At 47.7% G+C, this 12,961-nt stretch overlaps 1 protein-coding gene across 1 annotated transcript in view; it reads left to right on the forward strand.

Moving 5' to 3' along the window:
* Positions 1-12,961, forward strand: part of abtb2a (ankyrin repeat and BTB (POZ) domain containing 2a) — a gene marked incomplete at its 3' end in the record, with an annotated part of 42,558 nt that overhangs the window by 11,070 nt on the left and 18,527 nt on the right. Inside the window, exons 3-5 of the mRNA XM_079496431.1 lie at positions 5,069-5,206; positions 9,151-9,367; positions 12,489-12,641. Coding sequence (XP_079352557.1) covers positions 5,069-5,206; positions 9,151-9,367; positions 12,489-12,641 — 508 coding nt within the window. The remainder of the gene's footprint in view (positions 1-5,068; positions 5,207-9,150; positions 9,368-12,488; positions 12,642-12,961) is intronic.

The raw sequence follows: 12,961 nt of genomic DNA on the forward strand, positions 1-12,961 counted from the left end.
TCACATATTATGCTCTACCGGGCCTCAGGGGTCAAATCTGACTTGACTCCACATCTGAAAATACACCTCATGATATCATCTAACTATGGTAGAAGTTTCATGCTTTTTTGAAAAAGTGCAGCCGCTGTACTACATGTCTTCCCCCCCATCTCTCTCCCCATTTCCTGTCAGCCTACTGTCTGTCCCTTCATAATTTTTTTTAAATAAAGGCGAAAGCCACAAAAAAAAGTCCTTGGTTCAAACTCTTGTTTGCAACCATGTTCCGCATCATAATCCTACGAGGTTAGGTGCTTAGTTGTCATGGTCGTCTCCCATGCCTCTGTGGTGCAGGAGCTATGGTCGTCTCCCATGCCTCTGTGGTGCAGGAGCTATGGTCGTCTCCCATGCCTCTGTGGTGCAGGAGCTATGGTCGTCTCCCATGTCTCTGTGGTGCCTCTGTGGTGCCTCTGTGGTGCAGAGGTCAGAGGTCATGTCAGTGCTGTGTAAACAGAAGGTTCTTGGCTCCCAACTTGGAGGAGCAGTTCTTCGTCGGGTATCATACCTGACGAAGGTTTGGAGAGGCAGACATTTAGTTTTTTGCCGCTCTGTTATTACATTATTTTGGGAGCATTAAAACGGTGTGCGGACCTTCTATACTTTTCAGTATCATGGTCAGTATCATAGTTAGTATCATGTCAGTATCATAGTTAGTATCATGTCAGTATCATGGTCAGTATCATAGTTAGTATCGTGATCAGTATCATGTCAGTATCATGTCAGTATAGTATCATGATCAGTATCATGTCAGTATCATAGTTAGTAATATGATCAATATCATGTCAGTATCATGGCAGTATCATGTCACATGATACTGACCACGATACTAACTATGATACTGAGCTACTGACCATGATATGGACACAGAAGTATACCTTATTGATACTGACCAGTGCCATGGAGACACTATGACCAGTGCCATGGAGACACTATGACCAGTGCCATGGAGACACTATGACCAGTGCCATGGAGACACTATAACCAGTGCCATGGAGACACTATGACCAGTGCCATGGGGACACTATGACCAGTGCCATGGGGACACTATGACCAGTGCCATGGGGACACTATGACCAGTGCCATGGGGACACTATGACCAGTGCCATGGGGACACTATGACCAGTGCCATGGAGACACTATGACCAGTGCCATGGAGACACTATGACCAGTGCCATGGAGACACTATGACCAGTGCCATGGAGACACTATGACCAGTGCCATGGGGACACTATGACCAGTGCCATGGGGACACTATGACCAGTGCCATGGAGACACTATGACCAGTGCCATGGGGACACTATGACCAGTGCCATGGGGACACTATGACCAGTGCCATGGGGACACTATGACCAGTGCCATGGGGACACTATGACCAGTGCCATGGGGACACTATGACCAGTGCCATGGGGACACTATGACCAGTGCCATGGGGACACTATGACCAGTGCCATGGGGACACTATGACCAGTGCCATGGAGACACTATAACCAGTGCCATGGAGACACTATAACCAGTGCCATGGAGACACTATGACCAGTGCCATGGAGACACTATGACCAGTGCCATGGAGACACTATGACCAGTGCCATGGAGACACTATGACCAGTGCCATGGAGACACTATGACCAGTGCCATGGAGACACTATGACCAGTGCCATGGAGACACTATGACCAGTGCCATGGGGACACTATGACCAGTGCCATGGGGACACTATGACCAGTGCCATGGGGACACTATGACCAGTGCCATGGGGACACTATGACCAGTGCCATGGGGACACTGACCAGTGCCATGGAGACACTATGACCAGTGCCATGGAGACACTATGACCAGTGCCATGGGGACACTATGACCAGTGCCATGGGGACACTATGACCAGTGCCATGGGGACACTATGACCAGTGCCATGGGGACACTATGACCAGTGCCATGGAGACACTATGACCAGTGCCATGGAGACACTATGACCAGTGCCATGGGGACACTATGACCAGTGCCATGGAGACACTATGACCAGTGCCATGGAGACACTATGACCAGTGCCATGGAGACACTATGACCAGTGCCATGGAGACACTATGACCAGTGCCATGGGGACACTATGACCAGTGCCATGGAGACACTATGACCAGTGCCATGGAGACACTATGACCAGTGCCATGGAGACACTATGACCAGTGCCATGGAGACACTATGACCAGTGCCATGGAGACACTATGACCAGTGCCATGGGGACACTATGACCAGTGCCATGGGGACACTATGACCAGTGCCATGGGGACACTATGACCAGTGCCATGGGGACACTAGGACCAGTGCCATGGGGACACTATGACCAGTGCCATGGGGACACTATGACCAGTGCCATGGAGACACTATGACCAGTGCCATGGGGACACTATGACCAGTGCCATGGGGACACTATGACCAGTGCCATGGAGACACTATGACCAGTGCCATGGGGACACTATGACCAGTGCCATGGGGACACTATGACCAGTGCCATGGGGACACTATGACCAGTGCCATGGGGACACTAGGACCAGTGCCATGGGGACACTATGACCAGTGCCATGGGGACACTATGACCAGTGCCATGGGGACACTATGACCAGTGCCATGGGGACACTATGACCAGTGCCATGGGGACACTATGACCAGTGCCATGGAGACACTATGACCAGTGCCATGGAGACACTATGACCAGTGCCATGGGGACACTATGACCAGTGCCATGGAGACACTATGACCAGTGCCATGGGGACACTATAACCAGTGCCATGGGGACACTATGACCAGTGCCATGGAGACACTATGACCAGTGCCATGGAGACACTATGACCAGTGCCATGGAGACACTATGACCAGTGCCATGGAGACACTATGACCAGTGCCATGGAGACACTATGACCAGTGCCATGGAGACACTATGACCAGTGCCATGGAGACACTATGACCAGTGCCATGGAGACACTATGACCAGTGCCATGGAGACACTATGACCAGTGCCATGGAGACACTATGACCAGTGCCATGGAGACACTATGACCAGTGCCATGGGGACACTATGACCAGTGCCATGGGGACACTATGACCAGTGCCATGGGGACACTATGACCAGTGCCATGGGGACACTATGACCAGTGCCATGGAGACACTATGACCAGTGCCATGGAGACACTATGACCAGTGCCATGGAGACACTATGACCAGTGCCATGGGGACACTATGACCAGTGCCATGGGGACACTATGACCAGTGCCATGGAGACACTATGACCAGTGCCATGGAGACACTATGACCAGTGCCATGGGGACACTATGACCAGTGCCATGGAGACACTATGACCAGTGCCATGGAGACACTATGACCAGTGCCATGGAGACACTATGACCAGTGCCATGGAGACACTATAACCAGTGCCATGGAGACACTATGACCAGTGCCATGGAGACACTATGACCAGTGCCATGGAGACACTATAACCAGTGCCATGGAGACACTATGACCAGTGCCATGGAGACACTATGACCAGTGCCATGGAGACACTATGACCAGTGCCATGGAGACACTATGACCAGTGCCATGGAGACACTATAACCAGTGCCATGGAGACACTATGACCAGTGCCATGGAGACACTATAACCAGTGCCATGGAGACACTATAACCAGTGCCATGGAGACACTATGACCAGTGCCATGGAGACACTATAACCAGTGCCATGGAGACACTATGACCAGTGCCATGGAGACACTATGACCAGTGCCATGGAGACACTATGACCAGTGCCATGGAGACACTATGACCAGTGCCATGGAGACACTATGACCAGTGCCATGGAGACACTATGACCAGTGCCATGGAGACACTATGACCAGTGCCATGGAGACACTATGACCAGTGCCAAACTGGTCTGACACTGTATACTGTATAATTGCAAGACATGTATTGATGACAGGAGCTGTTGGTTGGTTTGGGATAACCATCCGGATCAATGTGGATCTATTCCAAGCCACTCAATGATCAGTTTTCTCCCACATATCGCAATTATTCTCACTCTGTCGCACGCACGCACGCACACGCACACAGGGAATGGTTGAAGCAGACTTGCCAATAAGGTGGGGTATGATGGCCTGTGAATAATGCTCCCACCCAGGCTTGGCTTTTGTTCAACTGTCCTCGCTAAAGCTGTTTCCATTGTACAGAAGTTCAGGAGTCAGCAGATAGCCATTTCACCATGACATAATGGATGGAGAGCTCATCAGTGTGTGTGTGTGTGTGTGTGTGTGTGTGTGTGTGTGTGTGTGTGTGTGTGTGTGTGTGTGTGTGTGTGTGTGTGTGTGTGTGTGTGTGTGTGTGTGTGTGTGTGTGTGTGTGTGTGTGTGTGTGTGTGTGCGTGCGTGTGCGTGCGTGCGTGCCAGAATGTGGCTCTGCGGGTTATGGGTCGGTTAGGGTGTGGACAGCATACAGATATCTGACAGTGTGGTTTATCATTCTGTAAGGTACATTCGGCTGAACATTTCCCATGTATTGTGTAGTGTAGATGGAGCAGGGTGGTCGCTTTGAGTACTAAGTCAGACTGAGGACAGAGTCAAGACTAGGAGAGTAAAAGAGGAATAAAGCTAATAAAAAAAAATATATATATAAAAAGACTAAGAGAGTCAGCAACTACACAAGTTAATGTATTGCTAAGAGTGCACAAATGTAACAGCAATGTGATTACATCAAGGACACTGTCACTGTGATCAGTTGCACAGTGTGTAGGATTTGTTTTGTTTAGGTCTTCAAGTAGCCCTTATAACTATTCTCAGCAGTCAAATCACTTTCAAGCAGTTCAAATGACTATTGATTGACACATTTTTGCATAAATGGACAATGCAGTTAGTAGAATGTGATTGATATACATTCAAGATTTCTATTAGAAAATCCTCTCCTCGGAATGGTCTTCTGCAAAACGACGTGTGGGGAAACCCTGCCCAATTGTACGCTAGTAAATCAACGTAACGATTGCATTGCATTGTGTGTTCAGGTGAGATGTCACTGCCAGCCCACACCAAGGTCCCCCTGGACCCAGCGGAGAGCAGGGAAGATGCCTTCGTTCAGCTGGAGCTACATGCCCTGGAACAGGCCCTGCTGGCCACCTGTGTAGGCAGCATCACAGAGCTCAGTAAGTGTGTCTGTGCGAGCGTGCGTGCGAGCGTGCGTGCGTGCGTGCGTGCGTGCGTGCGTGCGTGCGTGCGTGCGTGCGTGCGTGCGTACATGACGTGCCACATTTAGTTTGCCCCAGCAGTCACAGTGGGGCTACTGTGTGTTTGTTTAAGTGTGACCTGTGTCTGGTCTGTAGGGACAGATCATTACAGCACCCTCAGGTCAGCTCAGTTATAACTCTGCTCGCTGTGTACATAAAACAAGGACTCCTTCACATCAACGCCGGTGTGAAGTCAACCCCTCCGTTCACTAACACATACACCTCATTATCCAAACACTTGTTAGAGAAAGAAAATAGACAAACTAAAAGTTATTATTCTTTATGCCATAAGGCAGGAAAACAAAACAAAAAATGTACTGTATAGCGGTTCTTGTTGCTGTTAGAGCAGAGCGTAGAGTAGACAGCCTACCACATGCCCACAGTGTAGAGGTTCACCACATCTCACCCCACATGCCCACAGTGTAGAGGTTCACCACATCTCACCCCACAATCTACCACATGCCCACAGTGTAGAGGTTCACCACATGCCCACAGTGTAGAGGTTCACCACATGCCCACAGTGTAGAGGTTCACCACATGCCCACAGTGTAGAGGTTCACCACATGCCCACAGTGTAGAGGTTCACCACATCATGCCCACAGTGTAGAGGTTCACCACATCTCACCCCACAATCTACCACATGCCCACAGTGTAGAGGTTCACCACATGCCCACAGTGTAGAGGTTCACCACATGCCCACAGTGTAGAGGTTCACCACATCTCACAGTGTAGAGGTTCACCACATGCCCACAGTGTAGAGGTTCACCACATCTCACAGTGTAGAGGTTCACCACATGCCCACAGTGTAGAGGTTCACCACATCATGCCCACAGTGTAGAGGTTCACCACATCATGCCCACAGTGTAGAGGTTCACCACATCTCACAGTGTAGAGGTTCACCACATCTCACAGTGTAGAGGTTAACCACATGCCCACAGTGTAGAGGTTCACCACATGCCCACAGTGTAGAGGTTCACCACATCTCACAGTGTAGAGGTTCACCACATGCCCACAGTGTAGAGGTTCACCACATCATGCCCACAGTGTAGAGGTTCACCACATCTCACAGTGTAGAGGTTCACCACATGCCCACAGTGTAGAGGTTCACCACATGCCCACAGTGTAGAGGTTCACCACATGCCCACAGTGTAGAGGTTCACCACATGCCCACAGTGTAGAGGTTCACCACATGCCCACAGTGTAGAGGTTCACCACATCTCACCCCACATGCCCACAGTGTAGAGGTTCACCACATCTCACCCCACATGCCCACAGTGTAGAGGTTCACCACATCTCACAGTGTAGAGGTTCACCACATCATGCCCACAGTGTAGAGGTTCACCACATCTCACCCCAGAACCTTTCCTCATTGAACAGGTGTCCAGACCAAACAGGAACATTTTGTGCAGTGACAATGAACACAATCCCCTGCTGGCTTCCCGTCCGCAGACACTGACAGGGGTGTTCTTTAGAGCTTGACTCAATGCACTGTATCACCATCAAACCTCACAACAAAGGCACAACATATTATTAGATTCACATACTATGTCATACACTATTCAAGATGTGGATGAGGCCATTTCCATTCCATGATATAGAGCGTCGCAGTCCCGCCCCCTACCATGGACCAGGAAATGAAACCCAATGCATTTTTCCCATAGACATTTCTTAAAGTATGTATTTAAAGACGGTTACGCCGCGGACGAAGCCAACTCGAGTCGTGACAACTCATGACAACACAAACAATATTTTGGACCAAACAAATAATTACAAAGAAGAAAAACAACAAAAAAAGTGTTGTAACCTGCCGTTTTTTTCTTCTTTCTAATTATTTGTTCGGCCCAAAAATTGTGTTTGTTGTCATGATTTGTCACGACTCGAGTTGGCTTTGTCCGCGGCGTAAACATCTTTAAATAAATACTTTCTGAAATGTCTATGAGGAAAATGAACGGAGAATCATTTCCTGGTCCAGGGTAGGAGGCGGGACTGCGACGCTCTATTAAAGCTAACACAGTTTGTCCCCCTCCCATTGGATAGAGGTCCAGACTACAATAACATAGGAGTCCGTTGTCCCCCTCCCATTGGATAGAGGTCCAGACTACAATAACATAGGAGTCCGTTGTCCCCCTCCCATTGGATAGAGGTCCAGTTTGTCCCCCTCCCATTGGATAGAGGTCCAGACTACAATAACAACGGTGGCACATCTAGTGTCCCATACGGTCTTCTGTCTGCTTCAGATAAACTCCACTGACATCATCAACCAACAGTAGGTGTCCTACCTGACACCACCACCAGGGAGTAGGGAGACCACCTCGAACCACTACAGTACAGTACAGTACAGTACAGTACAGTAGGTGTCCTACCTGACACCACCACCAGGGAGTAGGGAGACCACCTCGAACCACTACAGTACAGTACAGTACAGTACAGTACAGTACAGTAGGTGTCCTACCTGACACCACCACCAGGGAGTAGGGAGACCACCTCGAACCACTACAGATATGTACAGTACAGTGCAGTACAGTACAGTACAGTACAGTACAGTACAGTACAGTACAGTAGGTGTCCTACCTGACACCACCAGGGAGTAGGGAGACCACCTCTAACCACTACAGATATGTACAGTACAGTACAGTACAGTACAGTACAGTACAGTACAGTACAGTACAGTACAGTACAGTACAGTACAGTACAGTACAGTACAGTACAGTACAGTAGGTGTCCTACCTGACACCACCATGGAGTAGGGAGACCACCTCGAACCACTACAGATATGTACAGTACAGTACAGTACAGTACAGTACAGTACAGTACAGTACAGTACAGTACAGTACAGTACAGTACAGTACAGTACAGTACAGTACAGTACAGTACAGTAGGTGTCCTACCTGACACCACCATGGAGTAGGGAGACCACCTCGAACCACTACAGATATGTACAGTACAGTACAGTACAGTACAGTACAGTACAGTACAGTACAGTACAGTACAGTACAGTACAGTACAGTAGGTGTCCTACCTGACACCACCAGGGAGTAGGGAGACCACCTCTAACCACTACAGATATGCTCCTTATATTCTATGAACCTATACTCTTACCATACAGGATGGTTAGAATAACGTTTTATGGGGGTACGGTGGCACAGTTGTTAGTGCTGTCGCCTCACAGCTAGAAGGTCCTGGGTTCGATTCCCGTTCGGGACGTTGTGGGTGCTGGCGGCGTGTTTCCTCCTCGAGGCGGGGTTGGCGAAAGGGCCTTTCTGTGTGGAGTTTGCATGTTCTCCCCGTGTCCCCTAGGGTAGGTATACCCTCACAAAAAACATGCAGTAATCCTGGACTCTAAACTGCCTCCCCCTGGCCAGCCGGGGCGCCTGACGGAGGGGAAAGGAACTGGTTGGAATAATGTGTTCCTTCCATGCGCTACGTCCAACCAGGGAAACTCCCCCCTGTCAGGTGTAAAGGAGCAACTTGGACACTCAGGCATGAAGGAAGCATGAGTTCAAGTCCGTTGCTCTCCCCATGTCGGAGGGTGTGTAGAGCCCAGGATCACATTAGATAATTGACACAGGGGTGAAAAATGGGTTACAAAATCGTGGGATAAAAAATATATATATAAAAAAAAAAAGAATAACGTTTTATTCGTCAAAATATGTCACAGCACAAGTTGCACAACTATGCACACCTCTAGGTAGTGCCTGTCGTCATTGCAATACGAACCTGCACATTAAACAAACACGGCAAAGGGCTGCAATATTTCAATATTACTGTATGGATATTCTCACCTCAATCTACTCTTTACAAATATAATGGTCCAATCAGATGGCCAGGTATAAACAGAATACATTTGTCTCATTCTCTCTCAGGCGACCTGGTGTCGCGAGCGATGCATCACATGCAGCGTCTGTGTGCCGGCAGCACCAGCCCGTTGTGCCCGAGCCCTGCTCGCTCTGCCAGTCAGCCACCGGTATCCTGGGCCCCAGACGCTCTGCACACCCTCTACTACCACCTGTCCAGCCCTCAGATGGAGTCCCCAGAGAAGCCCAACCTGGAGCCTCCCGCCATGAACCTCAGCAGAGAGAGGTACAATATGTGTTGACAAATGTTGGGAAACATGAATGATGTGGAAAATGAAATTCATTTTATGTTTTATTGTACCCTGTATGATGACTTGAGGGTTCCACTATTTGAGGCAATGCAACAAAATAAATCCTGAACTATTCTGGGAAGATGATGGTCAGTTAGACTGGTTATTTAATAATGAGGTTTCTAGAGCCTGGAGTAGAAGACAATCCCAGCTCTTCAAGTAGGTACAGCACATGTGTCTCTTGTTACATGCCTAATGGTGTATTTTATTTTATTTTATGTTGTATATTATGTAATCTGCCTTGTAAGGATCTGGGGTGTATTAGTCAGTTTGGTATTCACTTGATCATTGTTTGCAAACTGTCATGTCGGTTTATTGTCGTTGTTTATGTAAACTATAAAGTGTCCTGTAAGACCATATGGGCTGGGCTTCTTCAGAAGCATGACACTTAAATAAAGAATCAATCAATCAATGTTGGGCAAATTCATATTTTATTTGAGGTTTGGCTCTATTCTAATTGATTTTGCATGAAGAATAAGGCATTCTAATGACATGTCCAAGCTTTGGTTCCACATAAGTCAGCCTCATTGGGGCCCAATGATTGCTAGTTAGTAACCAACTAGTCCCAGCAGTGCAGTAGTAGGGGTCCCTGGACGAGGCAACATTTCAGGGCCTCCCTCGGCCGCGCGGCAAACACAATTTTGCGTGTAATTTTGGGGTACCCAGCCGCCCAAAAGAGAGAGCTGGAGTACTTTGAACATTTCAAGGCTAGAGTAAAAAGCATAAACTCAAAAACGACATACTATAGTATGTTGTTTTTCATGGTTTTCAACGATAAGACAATTATGAAAACCAGACATACTATACCAGTAGTATGTTTGTCATGGTTTTCAACGACATACTATAGTATGTTGTTTTTCATGGTTTTCGACGGTATAGAAAATCACACCCGTGTGAACTGAGTGGTGCAACTCCGTGTGGGGGCCCCCGGTGGGTCCCCACTCCCCGGACCTTCCAGACCCACAGGAACACGCCCAGGGTGCCAGCCCGGTTCCGGCGAGCCGCCCCGCGTCCGAAACGGTCGATAAATGACAGAGTTACTGTGTGGGGGAATTAGCAGACATATCTCTCTCTCTCTCTCTCTCTCTCTCTCTCTCTCTCTCTCTCTCTCTCTCTCTCTCTCTCTCTCTCTCTCTCTCTCTCTCTCTCTCTCTCTCTCTCTCTCTCTCTCTCTCTCTCTCTCTCACTCTCTCATTAGCAGGCAACAGTGGAACACTATCTCTCTCTCTGTTTCTAGCACAACAGCGCCACTTTTGCCCTTAGTGGTACTCTAAACATAGGGACATAGGGACACATACGTGGACATAGGGACATTGCTGTTCCACTCAAAAATCACACCGTGTGAAGTGGTGCACTCCGTGTGTGGGGGGTCCCCGGGGGGTCGGGCCCGGGCCGTTTCCGGCAAGCCGCCCGCGTCCGAAACGGTTGAGAAATGGTGAAAACCAACCAAGCTATATTCATGCTTGGACAGACAGACCCAGGGACAAACAGACCCAGGGACACACATAGCTGTGTAATGGTTGGAGTGGTTGCACCACTCAAATATGATGAAAATCATGAAAAACGACATACTATAGTATGTTATTTTTCATGGTTTTCGACCACATACCTACATATATGTCTTTTTTTTATCGTCGCAAACCATGAAAAACGACATACTATAGTATGTCGTTTAAAAATGAAAAATGAAATGTTTAAATGAAATGAAATGTTTAAAAAAATGTAATCATGAAAAACAACATAGTTTGTCGTCCAGTCATGGTTAATGACTGGAACTAGAGGTGGCTGTGTGAGTTATCGGCCATAACCAGCTTTATCGTCTTCCTCCAGATGGTACCAATTATCAGCAGGCCTCAATAATCTGCCAGTTCTCCTTTTCCATTAATGAGCTCTATGCGTACCTCAATAAGCACAACTCATGAATCCAGGCCAGCGTTTCTCAATCGCCGGGAAGCAAAAGTTGGCGTTGATAATCGTTGACGTCGTGAAAGAGATTTAAGAAAAAAATAAAACTAAAACTGAACTGGTTAAAGCATGACATCATCTCTAGTTTTATTAAATTATCATTGGAAGGGAATTTACTAAAGGCCGTGTCTGCACATTTTGTCCATTCTGTCTATAAACTATTCTAAAAAGGGTCATTTATTTCTATACATTTGAAGCATGCTCCTTAAATTGTAAAACAACTTTGGGTACCTCGAAAAGCGCAATATAAATCTGAGCAATTGTAATTATTATAATAATTATTATTAAATTGTGGAAAAATAATAACCCAAACCATAAAACATGGCCATGCAGTGCTTTGTGAACTTGTAGATTGTACACATAAGCTATTTTGTGAAACATTTTAGAAATGATTTTTGAAATGTGATTTTGTATTATAGGCCTATTGTATTTGCTTATGCTTTGAACATTTTGTGAGAAATGTTATGTTCTACAGCAGTGGTTCCCAAACTGTGGTGCGTGGACCCTTTGTGGTGCGCGAGCGCCATCTAGGGGGTTGCGCAACATGAAAAGGCTAATGGTGGTGCTATGGTTTTATTTTAAATATATTAACATATTATGCCAATATATGGCAAGTATATGCAGAATACAGCCTATCCTGCATATATATGCAATATTCAGGTTCATATATGTGCATATATGTGGATACATAGGAAATATATGTCTCTATATAGCTTATGCAACTTATATTTCCATGTGGGGGGGTGCGTCAGCTAGGTCGGGAGGTAACAGGGGGTGCACAGCCAAAAAGGTTTGGGAGCCGCTGTTCTACAGTAGTACACGGAGCGGTCTTGATACCGGAAGGTCGCCAGTTCGTATCCCCGGACCGGCACGTTAAAATTACCACCGCTGAAGTGCCCTTGAGCAAGGCATTGAACCACTACCATGAAATGTAGCAGGGCCTGGCTGTAAACAAGTATCTGATGCTTAGTCCAGTTAACCTGGGTAAATATAGTAACTTTGCTTTGCTTTGCTAACACCACACACTGGTCTGAACTGTGTTGATGGTATGCCACCCCCCCCCCCCCCCCCCCCCCCTCCCCCTCCCCCCAGACCCCTCTTCCTCCTCCCCCCCCTCATGGAGTGGATCAGGATTGCTGTGGTGCACGCAGAGCATCGACGCAGCCTATTGGTGGACAGTGATGATGTCAGACAGACTGCGAGGCAACTCCTCCCAGGTGTAGACTGTGAGCCCAGACAGCTAAAGTAAGCTAATGAAAATAATAAAATATACAATAATGCTGTTTTTTTTGTTTTTTTGTGGCTTTCGCCTTTATTTTATATATTTTTTTATGGAGGGACAGACAGTAGGCTGACAGGAAATGGGGAGAGAGATGGGGGGATGACATGCAGTAAAGGCCGTCAGGATCGGGAGTCGAACCCGCGGCACACTGCCAGACTGGATTACCAGCCAAGGTGCCTGGACCGCTGAGCTATGGCCCAGGCCAATAATGCTGTTTTTTTGAGTGGTGCAACCACTCCCTTACGGAGCTATGTGTGTGGCTGGGTGGGTGCCTAGGTCTGAG

This window comes from Electrona antarctica (assembly GCF_951216825.1).
Source record: "Electrona antarctica genome assembly, chromosome: 3".
NCBI classification, from domain to species: domain Eukaryota; kingdom Metazoa; phylum Chordata; class Actinopteri; order Myctophiformes; family Myctophidae; genus Electrona; species Electrona antarctica.